The 22,124-nt window shown below is 34.5% G+C and overlaps 1 protein-coding gene across 1 annotated transcript in view; it reads left to right on the forward strand.

Annotated features, from left to right (window-relative positions):
• The window catches only part of LOC129953630 (protein king tubby), a 164,203-nt gene extending 147,486 nt beyond the window's left edge, over positions 1 to 16,717 (forward strand). The window contains exons 2-6 of the mRNA XM_056066869.1: positions 7,313 to 7,544; positions 7,632 to 7,997; positions 8,063 to 8,253; positions 14,725 to 14,862; positions 14,921 to 16,717. Of these exons, the coding sequence (XP_055922844.1) occupies positions 7,313 to 7,544; positions 7,632 to 7,997; positions 8,063 to 8,253; positions 14,725 to 14,862; positions 14,921 to 15,190 (1,197 nt within the window). The 3' untranslated portion in view covers positions 15,191 to 16,717. The remainder of the gene's footprint in view (positions 1 to 7,312; positions 7,545 to 7,631; positions 7,998 to 8,062; positions 8,254 to 14,724; positions 14,863 to 14,920) is intronic.
• The last annotated feature ends 5,407 nt before the right edge of the window (positions 16,718 to 22,124 follow it).

A 22,124-nucleotide genomic window follows, 5' to 3' on the forward strand; every position in this document is an offset into this window, starting at 1 on the left:
TATGCGATCTGCTTTGAGGTAGCAAGCACATTAAGCGTTAAATGTGTAGGCCAGATGTTTTTCGTGTTCTGACATGTGGTGATGTTATTTCAGCTTATGTTTGCCTTCTTCATAGTGTCTTGCATTAGCAATAGTTCACGTGTAGCGATTGGTATGCCAGAATTAGCCAAGGTAAAATGGGTTGCACTGTACCATTTCTGCTGAGCTCATCTGAATAATAATTTCCTGGAATTTCTCTATGGCTCGGCACCGAACAAAGGTAAATATTTAACTAGTGTGCCATCTCCATTAAAGATTACCGACAGTTATAGACTGTAATAGAGTTTGTAGAGACAGAGTCTAGAAATTTCTTACTTTTCTTTACTTTTTTGCAAGACAAGAGGGCTACAGTAGCTTTTTAACTCATGTTTTTGCATTACTTTTCCAATTTAGTTTTTTTTATCTGAAATAAGACATTTAGCCTCGTCTGACAACTATAATTGAATACTTTTAATATTGACTCACCCAGTTGTTGTTGTTGTTGTTGTTGTTGTTGTTGACACCCAGTCCACACTGATCAGCCCAAAGCAAAAGTTTGTCTAAGGCATTTTGTAAGAATTCTTTTAGGGTGTTAAATTATTTCATAAGACCACTATACGTTGCTATATGCAATCACTCTGAAACCCTCCTCATTCAGATCAGTAAGGATTTCATTTACCACCAGGTTCCAGAGGAGAGGGGATAGAACACCACCTTGCGTCTCTCTACTAACGAATCTTCTAGCAGAGGAGGTGTCCATAGCTAGCCAGGATTAAATGAATTAGCTCCCCAAGCGAACTCTACGTTCAAAGATGGTAGTGCAGATTTGATTGCAGATGTTTCCAAGTTGTTAAAAACAACTTCGATGTCAAATAAAGCAACCATAGTAAACTCTCTATGATGGAGAGGGTATTCGATGGTGTGATGGTGTAACACCGAGCTGTTTCCACCGATTTGCCTTTACAGAAGATATGTTTAGACATAGTCTTTTATAAATTCTTGCCATTGAATGGATATCAATCAATCTCTCTAAAGTCTTAAAAAGGAATGATGATAGACTTATACGAAGATCTTAAGGGTTAGCTTGGGAGCATTTTCCTGCTCTGAGTATGAAAACAACTATCACTTCCCTTAATGCCCAGATAATATTTACAAGATGTAGACAGTCGTTAAAAATTGTCTCAAGGATTGGTACAATTATGTCTGAGTCTTTTTGTAATTCAACTGGTATTATGCCATCTGGTCCCGCAGATTTAAATTGTTCGAAGCTGTTTAGACTCCTTGTAGCTTGTCCCTTGTGATCACATCTTGTGGATATGTTACATTATGTTACATTCGCTAAAGAAAAGTTGAGCCAAATTCCTACATACATTTTAAAATGTCGCAAAATTTTGAAAACATTTCATCATTCTTGTACAAAACCGACCTACCTATAGGTAAGCCACTGCTGTCACATTTATAATTAAAGCCCTAAAAAAAAAAAATTTAACCAACTTTATATTCCAATACTGTTTCCTTCGTGTACACAATTGTAAAAAGTAACCTTGGCCTCAATCAAGTGTCATGCAGTGTGTAGTTAGTAATTGAGCATAATCCGTAGACAAAATAATTGTATGTCGTCCTGATTTTGTAAACGACCGACACAGCAACCATATGTCTGTATGCATTTTGTATCCAATAAACTATGAAAACGAAAACAAATTAATTGCTGTGATTGAAAGTTGGAATATCTCTTTTAATGAATTTAAATCAATATACACAAGCTTTAAGTTAAATTATGTTTCAACTTGTGTGTACACTTGTTCTTGAATAAATGAGCATCTACTAAATAAAGGATGAATTCATCAGGATTAAGGAATATTTTTTGTGGGAAAATATTTTTCATCTCAACTCGATTAAATTAATTCAAAAAATAAAAGTCAGAAACACAAGCTTTCGGAACGGATAAAGTTGCTTGTTTGCTCATTACTTATGTTTAATTAAAATAGCAATAAGACAATATTTGTATATATTTATTTTTTAAAGTAGGTTCTTTACGTCCTTTCGAGATGTTCGTGCAATTTTTGATTCTATATTTTTATAAAATGATAATGTTTCGCATACAAAGTATTAATGATTTACAGTAAAACTTCAATAAGTCGAACTCTCAAAATGAAAGAAAAAAGTTATAGAAACTTCGATTTAAAGAAATGGGACAAAGGTTAGTAAATTCCTGATTTTTCAGCTTACAAAAAATGAACAAAACTAGGAACTTTTGCGCATTAAAACTAGTAACCCGTTCAAACCGAAGTTCAAATGAAAAACATACAAGCTCTTAATCTAGATAGCCATACCTCTTCTTCAAACAAAACTACAGAAATTAATCACAGGGGGTTTCCCAAATAAGAGCAAAGAATTTAGAATGTATCTACTGAACAAACGTCGAAAACAATTATAGTAGACTTAGTAAATTTCGAAAAAGAGGTTAAATAAAATGGGTTTACCCTTATAGGAGAAAAAGTTCGAGTTAAAGAGCCTATTTGGCATCAAACAGAATCTAAAAAAAATCGATTTATAGAGAATTTCGACTTACAGAAGTTGGAATTATGGAGGACAAATTCATGAAAATATGGTTGAAAAATCAAAGTTCTCAACAATATTTTGAGTTATAGAAAAATTCGACTTAAGGAAGTTCGAGTCATGGAAGTTCGACTGTATAAGCGTTTCAAATTGTTGCAATTATTTGAAGGACCAGGAAGGACCTCAACCAACATTTGTTTCCAGCCATCTCGGTTACCAAGCTAACTGTCTCCAGTTTCGCACCCAAATTTGGTTGAGGTTCTCTCCCACCCGCATACGCCACCTGAGTCTCGGTCTTCCTCTACTGTTCCATCGCTCTTGATTGGATTTGAAGATCTTTCGGGCTGGAGCGTTGATGTCCATCGAAGCCATCTAATTCGTTAATCTTTAATTCTTTGAACCTTGTCAATACCGCTGTACAGCCCGTGCAGTTCGTCGATGTACTTGTCTTCTCCTCAACACTCCATCAATGCAGACGGCACCAAAAATCAACCGAAGAATTTTTCACTCGAAGCACCCTAAGACGCTTTATCTTCCTTTGACAGGGCCCAACCCTCAGCGCCATAAATAAGAGCTAAGATGATGAGAGTCTTATAGATAGTGACTTTAGATGCTCGAGAAACGACTTTAATACTCAATTGCTTTTCTAAGGCCAAAGAGTTATTCTTGGTTTGATTTCAGCGCTGCTGGTTTCGTTGTATGAATTTGGAGCGGTGCCTAGGTAGACAAAGTCTTTAACTACCTCAAAGTTATAGCTGTCAATGGTGACGTTATGTCCAAAACGTCATCGTTGTTTAATGTCAACCTATTTTCGCTTCCATCACGCTCTGATCTAACACCTATGTCAATATTATCGGCGTATCCGAGTTATTGGATGGGTATTTGGAAGATTGTGCCTCTAGTGTTGACGGTTGAGTTTAACATAATTCTTTCCAGAACGATATTGAAGAAGTCGCATGACAGTGCAATGCATCGCCTTGTCTAAAACCTTTTTTGACATTAAATGTATCCTTGATGCAGCGTGCATTCTCAATCGCCATTATGCACAAACAGATAAGTTTGACGGGGATGCCAAAACTAGACTTTGCTCTGTAAACTACTTCCCTGTAGATGCTGTCATACGCGGCTTTTAGTTTCTAGGTTGTTTTCAAGATCTCCAGTAATGTGAATATTTGGTCAATGGTGGACTTTCCTAGTCTGAAGCCACGCTCGTAAAGACACCTATTGGGCAAACTATGCTGAAATTCCATTCATCGTACATGGTTTTTCCGACAATATTTTTAAGATGAGTTGGTTCATATTCAGTACTAAGTCAAGGCTGCTGCTGCTAACTCGGCAGCGATGCCGTCAGCTCCAGCAGCTTTGTTGGACTTCAGTTTCGATTTAGCTATCTCATCGGGTAGGTGGAATTGTTGTTCTGCGTCGCTTAAGTTGAGAGGTTCTATCTCCCTTACAGCGGAGTTCGATTCGTCATCGCCATTATATAATTTGTTGAAGTGTTTCCACATTTCAGCATATACTAAGGTTGTACTACGATGTACTTCTGATTGTCTCGAATCGAATCTTCTCACAGTACTTTCTTGTTTTGGATTAGATCGGGATATCCTTGGCTACAACAAGGTAGTGTCCCCAGTCAATGTTAGCCCCTCAGAATGTTCGGACATCCCAGCTACCAGAACTTCTCGCCCCGCAGCGAAATCGATCTGCCTGAATCTGTTATCGTAGGTGGTGTCGTGCTGGCTGTATCTCCCGATTGTTCCACCAAAGATGTCTTCTTCCTAGCTTGGCGTTAGAATCTCCTAAGAAAATTGTAATGGCATAGCAAAGGCATTTCCATATGTCTTGTCCAAGAGCTCGAAAAATATATCTTTGGTGTCGCCATATTTCTTTTATGTTGGGGCATGTGCCCATATGAGGCTTATGTTGGCAAGTTTAGTAGTGATGTGGATTATTGTGATGTGGATTATGGTGATGTGCTCGCGCTTTGTGGATCCAAACAGTCACTGTCTATGTTCTCGATAGCAATCGCTGAAGTATACATCGACGATTGTTTGCCCAGTCCATCCCATCGAAATTCTTAGATGGGGGTGATATGCCTTGTGGCAGTTTGGAGCTTGCACTAACTATTCGTCTGCACGTGTCTAATTAAGGGACCAAACATTCTACGTGCAGATCCGAAGTTTGTTGTCCTTTTTCGTTTTCTTGTTTCGTCATCAGTAAATCCGTAAATATCGGAGGCTTGTTGGTGCTTCCCAACTAGGATATTTTTACGTTGTCAGGAAGTCACTCCCACGACACAACTCCCAACGTGGAGGGCCAGATCCTTAGTACGACTCCGAGAACGGGAAGACGGATAAACCGCTCCTTACAGGCCTGGCCTCCGAATATGTAGTAGAATCCCTATAAGGTGTTTCCTTAGTAGTTCAATCTAACTGGAACTGTAGACGCCACCGTTGATTCCATTTTGGGAATTCCTCCGCTGCCGTCTGAAAAAGGAGAGGTGCCTTAGTGGAAACACCTCTCCCCCCTCTCTCTCGTTTGCTGCCCCCAACAACTTTCCACTGGGGTTAGAACCCAATCTCCAGTTGAGGTACTAGGAACCCGATGTTCACCGCGGGGAGGTGAGAGTAATAGATTATAAACAGAGGTGGGTTTTGAAAATACACGTGTTGCAGCTTATGTCCTTTAGAATGAACATGTCTGCACATTTGAGCATCAAAAATAATCTACAGGATCATTAATGTTTCTGTTTCGAAAGTAAAGCTAAATATATCATACACAGGAGAACATTTTTAATGAAAATTTTATTCCAATACCAAGTTTGTATATTACGTTTTACGATATTTTATGTGAAGACCAATATTTCGATAGCTCGGTCATAATTTTAGTTCTTAATGTGTCTACAGTTCAGGGATTTTTGCGTCAACGGTCAATGTCTGCGAACGCCGACCACCACGCTGGAAAATCGATAATTTCTAATCATCAGCAACTATTGAACTCGCTGAAGCATTACTTTTGATTGAGTGTGCATTACGATGATCCACAGGCCTTACGACATCAGTAGCCTCATCAAATTTATTTACACTTTTACCCGGTTTTGATTGTCGCTTTCATTTTGAATCACCACAATGAAGCATAAGTTTTGCTTATTTTAACGTGTTGTTCGATTATAAATGGCCAACACTTAATTATCATTATGACAACTGAGTTTGAAATTGAGGCTTATTTCTCGCACCTTTTTTGTGTGTAAACAAGAAGAATTGTCGTCTTTCCGCGAAATATGTATTATGTAAGTTAATAAAGCCCAAACTATGTTTAAGCTCACAACTATAACTTTCTAAAGGAAATAACAAATTTTTTTAACGTGAAACAGGCAACAAATTAATTATCATTTAATTGATTACGCTCATCATTATTTTAGTAAGGCTATAAATAAATATAATTTCTCGGTTCTAGGCCGATTACAATCCTCACCTAATTAATACGCAATCAACTTCTCCTCGTTCATTGCGTAATTGTTTGATTTGGGTTGTTACTTAGGTAGAAATAACCAACAAAAATCAATCTTCTCCGAATTCGCAAAACTGGAAGGAGCATCATCAAACGTTTCATGCTAATTCATACAAGCTGAAGATGTGTGTATAAATTATCCTCAATTGTCTTTAGTCTTGGAATAAAAATTCATTCAATTCACACACAGCTTAAAGGTTAAAAAATGGTATTTATCGTTTGCCATTGATATAAATATGTAAGAAGCCTCTTTAACAGTTGCTGAAAGACATGCAATTAAAATGAAATAAACACATTAATTTATTTTTGACATTTCGTCCGTGTTATGCATAATAATAGTTTCTAATAGTTAATCAACTCGAGTGTTCCATTGGTGTTTTCAGAGCTTCCAAGAGAAAGCATGTTATAAATACAAAATAGGTACATATCAATCAAGAAGATTTAATAGGTTTTTAGTGTGTTTGCACCAACATTTCAACCATTCCATTTCCATTTATCAAAGAAACCTCAAAACACAATCCATGCACTACAATCTTAAACCTTGTTTTTGTAGGTTAGGAACTATATGTACCTCTATAAGGATTTAAGAAAGAAATCAAAATAAACAGAAAAACATTTCTCTATTGTTTTATCACCTTTTTGTATAGAGACTAGGCACTATAACGTGCCACAGCTCATAAACTAGCTGACGCTCTACTGCGTTGCTGTGCAAATTCATTTATTTATTATTGTTTCCCATCATCATCATCATCATCGTCATGCAAAGTGGTTGGTTATCCTTCAAGTTGTTGACAAAGCAAAAACAATCCTTGACACAGTTTTGGAGCATTTGTATGATGATTCCTTTTTCTTTTTTTCGATATCTGATGAAATAAAATTAATCCTCAAGATTCATAGTCAAAGACAGGTAATTTGTCTAACCTTTAACTTTAACAGGTCTTACTTCTGTCCTTTAACAGGACCTTTTCTAATCAACAACTTTTTCTACCAATCTCGTTATGAGTCACTTTAACTACAATTAAAATTCCTTGTCTGAGTTTTATCATAGATAGTCAAAGGTGAGACTGACTGCAAATCGAACTTTGACCCTAACTCATTCACATTCCACCCTCTGGTGATGGTGTAGTTTAGGCTTCAAGTGTTAAACAAAAAAAGAAATAATTACGAAAACAAATTTATCAATCAATTTTAATGAAATTCTTTCTTCTTCACATCAAAAACACAGAGACAACTGATGGAAGCATTAATCCGACAGAAACGTGCCTCTCCTGGCATGGTACAAGCTAGTGATTTGCAAATAATGCGCCCCATGTCCGGAATGAGGAACAGCAATAGCCGAGAAATGCATGCCTACGATGGACCAATGCAATTCATGAGTTCACCACAGAATCCCGATCAAATATTGACAGCAAATTCGAATTCGATGCGAACAAATTCATCGTCCAATCGCCATGAAGGTACGTAGACATTCATTCACACAAATTATGCACAGTCATATACGAGTGTAGTGCCATCTATATATTGTGGTTTTTTTTTTGTTGCAGACCTAATAGAGGAAATCTCGTCACACGAAATAGAGGACGAGGAAAGTAGCCCGATTGATGCAATCACAGTTTCCAAATCCAACATTGACACCTCGGATGACTATGTAAATCGAAATGTTGCCGGTGCGGCTCCCATCACGCCATCTACTGGCGGTGATGGTGGCAAGGGTGCCCAAAATATATCCAATGAGCCTGAAGGTGATGTTGTGGGACAGATTGATCATTTTGTCATGCAACCAGCGCCACAGGGTGTTCTATTTAAATGTCGCATAACGAGGGATCGCAAAGGCATGGACAGAGGTCTATTTCCAATTTATTATCTTCATTTGGAGAGAGACTATGGCAAGAAGATATTTTTACTTGGAGGTGAGTTGAACGGAATTAGATTTGTTGTTGTTTTAAATAATAGATGTTTTTTGAAATATTTTTAGGGCGTAAACGGAAAAAGAGTAAAACATCAAATTATATTATAAGTTGTGATCCGACAGATCTATCAAGACAAGCTGATGGCTTTTGCGGGAAACTACGTTCAAATGTATTTGGAACTTCTTTTTCGGTATTTGATAGAGGCAACAAAGATGACCCAGAGAGCCCAAGACTAGATTTAGCAGCCATAATCTATGTGAGTATAAAGTTGTTTTATTCATGTTTTTCACAGTCTCCAAAGACAAATTATTGACGAACTCGAACTGATACTTTGAAAAGGAATTTGTCATGACAAGAATTATTCTTAGAAGATATGTCAATTCCTCGCAAGAGCCAGTACCCGTAAAAACAAAACTTTTGTTGGCAAAAGCAGGGATTGAACCCAAGACGTCTCTCATGACAGGTCCCATTCGAACACAGTACTTCTGACCCGAAGGATCTCTGTTCCGCCTTTTGTTGGCAAAAGCAGGGATTGAACCCAAGACGTCTCTCATGACAGGTCCCATTCGAACACAGTACTTCTGACCCGAAGGATCTCTGTTCCGCCTTGTGCAATGACGTGCCGATTGTAAAGAAGTCGCCTATCCACTATTCACGGTTCTGTGTCCGACGTGGTAGATTAGAGTAACTGCCAATCTTTCCTGTATTAGACCGCGTCTATCTAAAAAAGGAGTGTACTTCCAAAGTACTTATCGTTCGGGTAGAACGCCCCGAAAATTAAATGGTTGGTTGAAGATATAGCTCTTGCAATGTAACCTCTAACAAGTTTTATCACAAAATTGTCAACTCTGTTGATTTGAGCCGCTTTGTATAGGATCTTTTTGGAATAGTAATTAACGAAAGAAGATTCGGCTATTTGATGTAAGCCAGTCAGTACAGCGTCGTAAATACTGACGCTCGAACACCCGAAACTTCTTCATCTGGCAAGGGGCAACGTTGAACTACTCAGGACAACCATACACTATAATCGGCCGTATGAGGGCCATGTTGCAAATTATCTTCACTCTGGGGTCAAGCCGACTACTGTAAGACTACTTAGAGCAGCATTATATGTCTGTCGAAATATAAATACTGATCTACCCAGATACCGAGGTACTCCACACACTTTTGCTTGTTAACCGTTGTCCGTGAAGATCAACGATGACCACCTTGTGTCAATTCTTGCACGTACCTACCCCTCATGGTCCTAGCCATCGAAATCCGAAACAGAATTGTTTCCGACTTCTGGACATTTATTTCAGTTTCCAGTCGTCGCAATATGGATGAATCTTGTAGAAATCACGCTGCAAGAGAATTTTAATAACCTCATATCAGCATATCATAAAGTATATACAACAATGGTTTGCTTATGCTTAGCCTGCTCCGTTTTAGATAAAGGCCTTCTAACCATATGGTGTCAAAAGCCAAAACAGCACCTGTGCATTGTATTTTTTATTTATTCCATTGCATATCGGAAACAAGTTTAGACGCAGCATGAATTGTGTCATGACCCGCCTTTAACAGCGAACTCTTTATCCGGAATTATTTTTTTGCTCGCAGCCCACTTATATAGAGCCCTATTGATGATCTTCTCGAAAACTTTACTGATACTTAAAAGAAGACTTAACGACCGAAGATTTCACTGGTTGGAGTTGTCCTTCCCTTTTTTCGGGAGTGGATAAACCATATCGGTCTTCCAATTCACTGATTAATATGCATTATTCAGTGCATTATTGAGGAGTGTGGTATAAATGTCAACTGCCTCCGTTGGATATACCATTGACACCTGCTGCATTTTTGTGTGCATTATAAAGTTGAAAATGAGCTGGAGCTCAAATTTCATTATTAACAAGGGACCCTGTCCCGTTTTCTCGGTGATTATGGCAATTTGCCAAGGAATCATCATTGGACCATTGCGTCATTTAATTTCGATGGTAAAAGTGATGAAGCAAGCTGCAAGGCACTGTTTTCCAGATCGTTGTTGTTGTGAATGCTAACATTCACCATGTGCACTTGCTGAAAAGAATCTTCTTTGGAGTTCAGACGCGGAAAGTCATTATCATTATTTTTCCACAAAATCTTGGTTTTCAGAAACATATTCTGGTCTTTGGAATTAACTGGCCGAATCCTATGGTCACAGTTCTTGTTAATTTATAACCTGTATTCATCCTTAATCAATAGATTGATAATTTTTATAGACGACTTCAGTGTCCTAATCTCCAAGTCGTGCTGGTCTGTTGTCTTACGCACTAACCGCCACGGGTGCTTATAATAATAAAATTATAATACTATGCAAATGTTTCCTAATAAAAGTCTTAATTTTAAATAGACCGCGAATTGAACAGCTGTCGGTCAAAATCTGTAATATTTCGACAATTAAGAATAACACTGTTACTAAAAATGTAACGATGCATGCTTCAAAATCTCAATTTGGCAACAAATCTTTTCTGAAAGTGTTATATTCAGAAAAATTGATCACAATTATTGTGATTTGACAGTTTCAGACTTTTTTTCTTTGAAGTCACATGAAATATAAGCTCTACGCCAATACTTCACAATTGATTCAAGACCTTAAAAAACCTAATTAAGTTGTTAAGTTAGTGACGACAGACAAAATTTAAAGTTGACACTTTTGATCTCTTTTGGGAATTGAAAGCAATTGCGGAACTCAAATCTTGCTAATGCTTATCAGTCACAAATTCGTAAAAGCAAATTATTCAAGATCATCATTTTATGTAGCTTTAACAACTATTTATACAAATCTTCCGTCATTGATGAACAAATTGTCTTTGTTGTCAAATAAGTTTATAACATGTTTGTTTATTTGACCTTAAAACCCTTTTATGTTATTTTATTTGGTATTTTTAGATTCGGTTAAGAAAATAGCTCTACTGACTGTTCTAAGTTCTATAATTTATTATTAATCACAATGTTTTTTTTTGTTTATAATAATCATAATGTCAAGTGTTTATTATTATTAATAGTTGATAACATCAATTTTATCTGTACTGTTTGATGTTTATATGAGACTTTTATAAACACTTTTTACATCTCGAGACTTTTGCTTATCTCTTGAGAACTGCTGATTGTTTATTTCTTTTGTTTTCTTTTAATAGAAACTTAAATAGGTATTTGCTTAAGAGGTTTGCTATCAAGTGATTGATAAAGAAAATCGTCAATTTTAAATCTTAAAATTTGATTTAAGATCGTCATGTTGTGCAAAAAATATCATTGTTTGTTGATTTTGCAAAATTAGTGGAATATATTTAACCTTAATATAAGAATACGAAATAGATTTAAATAAAAATAGTTTAAATTATAGTTTCGATGTCAAATAATATAACACGTGATGATAATCGCTTATCGCAATTAAATACTTTCGAAGAAGGCATGTTCTCCGGATCCAAAGTCCAGAATATGCCTTTTTGTTGATATTTTAATAAATTTATGCATTCCTATTTCACGTGTTAATCATATTTATGAACATGATGATGGTTTATTGTTATAAACATTATCATCGGTAGACTCTACTATCACAATCACTTTCATAGAGTCACATGTATGTAGTTTAGTTTTGATTCAATAAAAAGTGATATTTATTTAATAAATAATTTAAACAAATAGATGCCATGTTAATCTTTGAAAAACAAAAATTAACTAGACTTCCGTAATTATATTCATTTAATGGCTGATAAACTGACCTGATTTAAAGTGTTACCACACGTTTTTAACCTAACTTAAGAAAATTAACAAACTGTCACTTTGAAATTTTTGGAAAGTGTGGAAGCTGATGTGTTCGTTGTTGGAATTTTTGTTTTAGAACAGAAAAATTATAATCTTAAATTACTGGCGGCACAAAAATATAAACTTTAAATCCATAAGTAAATTAATTAAAAGATAGTTTTGCTTGTTTTTATTGATTTTAACGTCATACTTAAGGTTTTCGTGTAACCTCTTAAGAAACTCGATAATGTTTTAGTTAATAAACTGTACAATTTTGTATGGAAATAAGTTCACGAACGTTATAAAAAGTTTCTATTTATTTTTCAATATAGACGCCTTTTAACTCCTGCACTTAACCCAATGATAATTCAATTTTATCAACTCGTCTACAAAACTTATTTTCTCAAAGTCTGCAAAGTATGCCTTCGTGGCGGCTATGGCCTCCTCATTCAACGGAAATTTAAAAAAAAATCGCACGGTTCAAATCTAGAGAATACGGTAAATGGGTCAGCAGTTCGAAACCCAATTCAACAAATTTGGCCGTGGCGAGGGCGGAGCTTTGAGCCGGTGCATTGTCATGGTAAAGAACCACTTTTTTCTTTGTCAAATGTGGCTGCCTTTTCTGCAATTCGGCTTCGAATCGGGCCAATAATTCTGCATAAAATAGTCCTGTTACTGTTTTCCAGTTATCCGATGTAGACTACACCTTAAATTAATAAATAAATAAATTAGGTGGCGCAACAGTCCGCAGAGAATCTGGGCCTAGTGACTTACAACTATCAACCATTCCTCTGTGCAAGTAATGTTGTCAGGGATAGAGGGGACCTACAGTTTATATGCCGCATCCGAACGTCTAATTTGAGAAAGCACTTTTTCATGACAAGAATTACTCTTGGAGAATTTGTCAATTCCTCCGAAGAGGCAGTACCCGTAACTAAAATTTTTGGTTGGCACAGGCAGGGTTCGAATCCAAGACTTCTCGCATGACAGTCCAACCCACTAACCATCATGACACGGGTACCACACCCGGCACCCATACTCGTACCCAAAATTCCATGTAGGATATAATCCACGCGTTCTCTTGAGATGCTTACTGTCTAAGCAATTTTCGGGGCATCTGGAAATGGCTTATCAAAGAACGTTGTGCGACCACGCTGAAACTCGTTGTACCAATTTTTTGACGTTCGCTATCGATTGAGATGAGTTTCGTGTTTTAAAAACAAGAATTGAATCACCGATTGATATTGTTCTTTTTCCATTTTACTAAAATTTGCGGTCACGTCCGTTTCTACGCCGACCGTTTCTAAAACTACTAACCCGATTCGGCTAAAATTTTGACAGTACGATAGTAAGTTTCTCTTACGATAGTAGTGGTGCCCTCAAGCGGATCGGACTACTGTCATGTATCAAATCAAAGAGAGAAAAAGTTCTCTGAACGTGTTCTGAAACTAAAGTTTAGTTTATAACAAAAATTATACCACCTACATTTACGCTACTGTAAGTACCGATTACCACCGTAAGCTTGAGTCTATTATATTTCTGCCTTAAGACGCCGGATTTTGCGTTTCGGGAGAGATTTTATTTTATTATTTCTGACATTTCAAATAAAGAGGTACTTTTCAAAAGTCTTAGGTTTCTTTGAAAAATGGTGTTGTTAAAGCGTTTTCAAATGCACCGGTTTTAATAAAATAAAATTAGTATATGTTTTATTAGTTATCGAGTTTCGAATAGACTGGAAAATTCTATAGTATTTAGAAAATTGCAAATTATAAAAATGATTAGCTTACAGCGTTTGAAAAACTATATAAAATGTTGCGGCATAAGTTTGTATCGTTGTGAGGAGCTTGTAAGCTTTTCAGGGATTATCAAGTTCAAATATGGCATTTTTGTTATTAACCAAACTACAAAAAATTCCAAAAAAATCAATACTCCAAGAGTATTTATGTATCTCTTGTCATTCTCCTTATAATCCTTTTGGAACTAGAGTGAAACTTACATTTTTTTCATTTTTGCCATGCTTCCAAAAAGAATGCGGGAATTGGTCATAGTTTTAAGTGACTGTGCCTTAATTCTTTTGCTCAGTTTTAATTTTGTTGATTTAGTTTTATTAAAGTTTAGGGATGCCCTTTATTACTCTTAAACACTTCTCAATGTTAAGGCCCTTTAGGTTCAAGAACCTATGTATACATATTAAAATGGAGCTCCTTCAGAACTTATGGACTTTAATCTATAAATTCGTATAGCAACAAGCTTACAATTTTAATTATTCATTTTAAGTGAGATTGATTAATAATAATTCTTTTGGTTTTTCTTAAATCTCAATGAATGGGGCCAGCGGAGTAGGTTTTGGGCGATAAGTTATGATAAGGATTTTATATAGTTTAGTTTATGTTTTTCAAGGGGCGCGGCACATGATAATCAAGTGTGATCAGTTGAGTTGTTATCGTGTGTCAATATAGTTTATTTTTAATCTCAGGTTGTAAGAAATCAGCGGCCCTTCTAAAGATATGATTTTATAGTATCATCCATTTAGTATGTTACTTAATGTTGAGTGTATTTTGAAAAACTAGATTCGGAAATTTAAGTAGAACAAAAATTATCTCTAGATATATACCCTTCCTGCATATATTTTCGTTATATATATAAATAACGTGTCACGATGTTTGTCCGCGATGGAGTCTAAAACTACTTAACCGATTTTGATCAAATTTATACACCGTGTGCAATTTGATCCAACTTTGAAGATAGGATAGCTTACATCTCAATTTATGATCGCAATATTATTTTATTGCAATTGTCTTTTATTTGACAGTCACAATTATCTGTGATTCAAACGATTCTAACAGATGGCAACATCTGTTGACTGGATTACATAATTATTCAATAGATGGCGCTATGCCAAACTTCCAAACGTTTCATGCCAGCTAGTAAATATATGAATAAAATGTTTGTTTTTCTCTTTTAGGACACTAACATATTAGGTTTCAAAGGTCCTCGTAATATGACTGTGCTCCTCCCTGGAATGACAGAAGAGGATTTACGTGTCAAAATTAGTTCGACTGATCCCCGTCAACAAGGCTTATTAGATAGTTGGAAATCAAAGGTAAATTAATATACTAGATTCTTAACGAATATAAGTTTCATTAAATTTTCTTCTCTAGAACATGGACAACATAGTCGAACTGCATAATAAAACACCCGTCTGGAATGACGAAACTCAATCCTATGTGCTGAATTTTCATGGTCGTGTTACTCAAGCATCGGTCAAAAATTTTCAACTTGTACACGACTCTGATCCTGATTATATAGTTATGCAATTTGGACGAACTTCAGAGGATGTATTCACAATGGACTATCGATATCCCTTATGTGCATTGCAAGCCTTTGCAATTGCTCTAAGTAGTTTTGATGGGAAAATTGCTTGTGAATAAGGAAAACTTAATCATCGTCTGATGATTTTCTACATATTTTCTTTTTATATGTAATTCAGCTAGAAAATTGAAAATCAAAAAATAATAATTATGAATATAAATAATAAAAAAATATTTTATATCAATTGAATAAAATATTCAAATTAATAATTTGTAATTTGCATAAATGATCAAAATTTTGTATTTTTGTCTGAGAAAATAAAAATTATATAAATGTATATTTAATGTTAGTTAATGCTAAATAATAAATTATAATACTATTTTGAGAACAAGAAAAAATAACAAAGTAAATGGATGCCTTAATTTAAAAAATAAATGGGTTTATTAAAAAAAAAAGAAAAATTAACCTAGTATATTAAGTCACTATTGCAAAACCACACAAAATTTATTTAAATTTTATTTTAGACTTAAGAATATTGTAAATATTAACCAGTTTCTTTTTATTTTATTTTAATTGTATATTAATATTATTTTTCTAGTCATTTTTAAATAAATATTTTGTTTTATAGAATAAGTTACTTCTTAGACATTGCTATGATCGATGCCGTGAAAAAACGTTCAATCTTGTTTCTTATTTGGCTACATTACTATTTTTGTTTACAAAATTTTAGAATGTTTTCAGTATTTAAAATTCCTTTCTTAAAATAAATTTAATACAACATATATTTTATTTAATATCATCTTGGTAGTGAAGTTATCATACTAAAAATCATACATATTTAGTTCAACTTTAAAATGGTCGTCAGATGCTGGTTTTTAAAATAGTAAATTTTGTATTCTAAACCTTAATCAGGTTGTATATTACTTATTTAAATTGTTGAGCTGTAATTTTCGAGTAAAAATTTTTCGTAAAATCAAAAAAACTGCCTAAGAAAACACCTTTCTCAAATATTTAATTTATTAATAAATCTAAAAAAATAAAATTATTCACGGCATCGCTAATTACTCCGCTTAATTTATCACGTGTTTAATATTAATTTGTAATACATTTTTATTTATTGTAAAAACAAAGTTCGCTTATTACTTTGTATGTAATTATTATTTATTAAAACATTTTGTACAATTACATTCTTAAAAATTCATCGAAAGGTATTCTTATACACGCACAAATGTTTGTTTATATTTATTTTATAAATTTAAGAAAAAATCATTGCTCAAACTTTGTTTATATTCTATAATTTATGTCACGTGTGATTTTCACTTTTTTGTACTTAAATACTTTCAATCTAATATAAGTTTAATATTAATTTATGAAATTGATTTTCATAAAAAAACAACAACAAACAAATTAAAAAAAAGAAAACAATGTTTTTTTTTTCTAATTTAAGAAAGAAATTAAAAAAATCATGTATTTGCAAAATGCTCAAACATTTTTATTTACTTAAAATGTATTTAAAAAAATCGAATGAAAACTCATTATACATTTTACACAATATTTTGGTTATTATAATAGGGTAAATTTACCTTTGTATTACAATAAAAAACAAATCAAAATTCATCGTGAATATTAAAGTGGTAAAAATTAAATTTAATGGCTTTATTTCTTTTAGTTGATTTGGCTGCATTTACATAATATTTATGTAAGTTATAAAAGGAATATTAAAATAGAATTATTTTGAAATATAATAATAATGATTTATTGGCATCGGTAAGTTTTGAAAAAAAGTAAATACATTCACTCCGCTTTTACTTCACGCTGTCTGTGTTCTGTCGAATTAGCCAGTTGCATTCCACGCCTTAAAATATTCAGCCGTAGTACTCGCACTTCTAGGAATTGACTGATGAGCAATCAGTTTACTCTTAAGCTCAATTTCGGGCGCATTGTCAAGTGTAGAGATTCTTTCTTAAATCGCACATCGAGAATGTGGAATAGGTTAGGTTAGGTTAGGTTGAGGGGCTGACAGTTGATGTCTTTACCGTCACACTAAGATAATACAGAACCACCTTTCTTTCTATTCTTTGTTTGTTAAAACAGGGCCAGATCTTTCTTGTAGTGCCGCATGTGTCAAGAAGGTTCCACCTTTCATCGGCCTTGATAGTTAATTATTTTGCCTGGTATATCGTTGTGGCCTGGGACCCAGCAGAGTCTAATGTGGTGCTGTGCGCCAAAAACCTTAAGCTCTTCGCTGCAGCATGAAACAAGCTTTGATTTTACCTCAGTTGCAGTAATCGCTTTTATTGCCGCTTGGATATCAATGTAAAAGGTGATATCAGTTCGTGGTATCGCCATCATTTATACCTTTTAAGCAGCTGTTGTCACTGCCAGGACCTCCGCTTGGAAGACGCTACTGTAGTTTGGAAGCCTAAGCGAGGCGGTTAACTTGAGAGATTCAGAATAGAAGCCTGTCCCTACACTAGTGTTCATTTTAGAGCCATCTGTACAAATAGCTATTAACGACTCACTGGAGTATGGTATATTATCTATCCATTGCGCTCTGCTTGGGATAGCAGCCTGGAATGGTTTATGAAAATCAAGTTCGGGTATTTTATAGTCTGTTGTAGTACTATGACCCATAACTTTATGAAGGATCTGGGCATGTCCCATAGAACTGTTTATCCAGACTTTACTTTGACTAAGTCTCAGGGCACTTTTGTCCGCAAATAATTGAACAAAGAGGTCTAGGGGAATTAGATTGAGTATAACTTCCAGTCCCGCAGTTGGAGTGGATCTCATTGCTCCCGTAATGCCAGTGTACGCAAGTCTTCCACCATACCAAATTATCATAGATTAGTATTTGTCTAATTATTGCCGAATACATCCATCTGATAATTTTATGGTTTGGTCCCCCAGGTTTTCCCGAAAATTCTATTGCTGATGTAAAATGCAATCGATGCCTTTTTGAGTGTATCTTTGGTGTTCAGGTCCCAGTTTAATTTTTTATCTAAGATCACACCGAGATACTTTGAGTGATCAGAGATTTTAAGAGGGCAGCATTCAATTGAAGGTATTTTAAAATCAGGTATTTTTTAGTAAATAGCACTAGTTCTGTTTTAGCTGGATTGACTGTCAGCCCACAGTTCCGTATTCGGTTTGTTCACTGATAGTGGGTAGGAACTTGCCAGTCGCTAGTCATGCAAGATCATCAGCGTAGGCTATTATCCTTCTGCACTTGATTTCAATTTCGAGAGTATGCCGTTCATGACAAGAACCCAAAGTAGGGGTGAGGGAACTCCACCCCGAGGGGTGCCCCTGGATGTAGTTACTTTCACCCTTTCTTCCGCTAGCTCAGAGTTAATGTGTCTCTTTCTGAGCATACACATTATCCACTGTGTTATTGCCTTCTCGACTTTGTGGTCGTCCAAGGCTTGCTTCACTGTTTCGTTCTTCACCTTATTGAAGGCTCCCTCAATATCCAAGAACATTGCAAGGGTGTATTCCTTGCCATTCAGTGATTTTTCTATGAAGCTGACAACACTGCAATTCTGTTTCAACGCTTTTTCCTTTAATGTAGGCATGTTAAAATTCCGGTTTCAGGATGCTTCGGAACAAACGATATTAGACTAATGGGTCTATAGTCTGTGGCCTCCGTATGGCTAGGTTTACCAGCCTTAGGGATGAAAAATACTTTTACCTCACGCCACAATAAGGGAACATACCTCTGGAATGCTCTGGCCACCTCTGTTTTTCCCTCCCATTTTTATGTTCAGAACTTTCAGACCAATGTGACCTAAACCGACGTGCAGCAGCTGATAAAATTGGCCAAAATCATGTTGGCTTTTATTCTTACTTAAAAAATAAAGATTCGTATAGATAAAACATAAAGAAAGTAAAAAAGTACATAAACAGCAGCTTGAACTCTGTGACAAAAATAAAACAAAAAATTGGCTGAAACGCAAGTTACTCAAGGGTTTTAAGAGTTATTAAAATTCGAGCCTTATTAAACTTAAGACAAAACCGCTACTTGACGAACAAGGAAAGATATAAAAGACATTTTCAAAACTCAAATAATCTGGAAAAGGATAAATATCACGTGGTTTTATAAGACGATACAAATTTTTAATTTCGGTGGCTTTGATGGGTCCACCTTTTGTTTTGACGATTTGAGAAAATAACAAGTTTTTAAAAGCTTCATCACAACTGTCAAGAAGGTATTGCTATGTTAAAAGCTGTCAGTTATTGTGAAACACTTAAGTTTGAGATCGTTACATTAAAAATTACTGCAGCTGGGTATAAGTTGATCTTTTTTTCTAAATGGTCTAAAATTTTGGACCAATAAACTTGCATAAACGTGCATAATAGAAGCTTGGACAAAGTAGCCAAATTTGCACTTCCTTTAATAACTGTCGTACTCATCTGGGGCCCTACTATGTAACTCGATTCTACTTTTGATTCTATTCGAAACTCATTTCCGATTCTACTTTCAAATCGTACTACGTATAAAAGTAGAGTCGGATGCCGGTTATACCAACTTGGTTTAAAAAAATGTTCTACTTTCAAACGAGTATCGAGTTGTTTGACATCTAATTATTGGACAAGAGTAATTATTACAAAAATGGACACCGTTGGAATTTGGTTTGGTACGAGCAAATTAAACGCAGAAGAATAAGAGATAATTCCAAAATAATGGAGTGGGGTGGTGTATGGAACTCATATTCGACATTCTACTGACACTTTGACAAAAAATAACTTCGCTCGCAAACACATTTGATGTAGAGTGATCATTTTTGATTTTGCCTTATTTTGAATTCTACTTTCGAGTTACGTAGTTCAATGTTTATTCGAAAGTTCATAAGAATATAGGTTGCACTACTAGAACTATTCGATTCACGTTGGTTCGAAAATAGTCAAACAGATACATAGTACCTACCAATTTTTCGAATTGGAGCGATTTCATTGTAGAATCGAATTCCATAGAAGGGCCCCTGGTTTAAACATTAGAAAATATACTTGGGTATGGTTAATACCAGTTAATGATGGTGGTCATCAGCTTATAGACAAACAATTCTAAATATCTGCAAATTAGTTAGCGTTTAGCGTTATATAGATAGTTGAACTTTATAACGTAACTAATTTACGAAATGATTAAAAGTATAGGTGGGAGTACCAACTACAAACCTTAACAGTTGAACAAAATATTCAATTGTTCATAGTACAAAGATTTGCATTTGGCGAAAGCAAAACTAGTGGTTGATTTCGAATAATTCTTTTCTTAACATCTTAAGTTAGTAGTTAGCACCAACAGATAGAACAATACCCATCAATATTTGGAAAACATTTAAAAAGTGTTTTCAAAAATTCCTGTGCGTATTCAGTTGAAGCGTTGCATATGAACAAAAGGAGGTAGATACATATGCCAATGAGATACAAGTTTGAAAAAAAGCTCACAACTTGATGAAAAGCTTTATAAGAATGTATGGACTTTCTCCACGTTTTTTCGTGATTTCAATTTTTTTTTTAAATTTGATTCAAAAGTCAGAACAAAACTTAAGCGACGAAATCCCTTTAGAAGTCTAGTTGTTCCATTTTGAAGGAACTCCATATAATCCTACTGTTTATGATTTTAAATTTTAATTTGAAAACCATTCAGCAACATGCATACATATGTATGTATGTACATAAACGCTGAATGTTAAACGTAATGCATAATCTTGGGCGCACACACTTCTTTCGTGAATCTATTTCATAGTCTACTTTTTGGCACTATCTATGCATTCAAATTTAATGTTTACTTTTACGTTCAATTATCACCTAAACAAAATTAGTAATAGACATTTTCATAAGCCTTAGGGTTTAATGAGAACATTCTCCTTTTTTTAAGAGACATAGAACTTGCGATACATATAAGTAGATGTCATAGGAATGATGTGTGTTTTACTATTTTTCAATTTTATTTGGCAGAAAAAAAAGACATACCTAATTATGCACATCAAAATATCATTTTCAAATTATTTTCAGAGATAATACCTATTTATGACTTATTATGTACGTACTAACAAACTGTATCATTTTCGGTGTAAGCCTTATTCTAAGGAAAATACTTTAGACTCCATTTATACATTTAAAAATATCACCAAGGTGAAACCGTTGATGGTTTTATATGATTATTTGATATAATTTTTGAACTGTTGCCGACTCATACATTTTCTTGAAAATAACCCCAAAGAGGGAAATCCAACGGTTATAAATGACATGATTGTGGCGTCCAATTGACATCGCCACCACGTGAGATAAGAAGACCATGACGACGCGACGTCTTCCCTTCGAATGGGTATTTTATTTAAATAACTCTTCTAAGTAGGTTAAACATTTTATGGACAAGAAACTTTTGCTAATTTTTTGAATGTTATTTTTTTTCTTTTCGTTTTTCAAACTATTAAATTGTTTAAAAATTAACAGTTCGTGAAAATAAATAAAGAAAAGAAGCTGGGATGCGACCCACACTGATAACTTCCCATCCCGTCTGTCGATTTGTCTTGCTTAAAAGTTTGTCTATATGTATTTTTACCAAATTTGCGCCCTATTTTTTGTAGATTTTATTTTTTATGAAAAAAACGGACTGTTGGATTTTTATATTAAAATTACTGAATATTGAAAACAATATTTTCTCTAAAATAAAATAAGTTTGAAGCCAATATTTTTAATTTTTGAAAAGCTATTTGAGCCGAAAGTAAATTTTTACCAAGTTTTAGTATGTACTGTTTTTTTTTAGAGTTTTATTTTTTGTAAAAAAACTGTCAATTCGAATTTCTTAAAAATTTTACAAAATATTGAAAACAATATTTCTTATAAGACAAAATTAGTTTGAAGCCAATATTTTAAATCTTTTAAAGAGATATTTGAGTCGAAAATCAATTTTTACCAACTTTTATACATTTTTTTCAGGTTTTTATTTTTTGTAAAAAAACTGTCAATTCGATTTTTCTCAAAATTTGTCCTAATGTTGAAAACAATATTTCTTATAAGAAAAAATTAGTTAGAACCTATTATATCAAA

The sequence above is a fragment of the Eupeodes corollae genome, chromosome 1, assembly GCF_945859685.1.
Source record: "Eupeodes corollae chromosome 1, idEupCoro1.1, whole genome shotgun sequence".
NCBI classification, from domain to species: domain Eukaryota; kingdom Metazoa; phylum Arthropoda; class Insecta; order Diptera; family Syrphidae; genus Eupeodes; species Eupeodes corollae.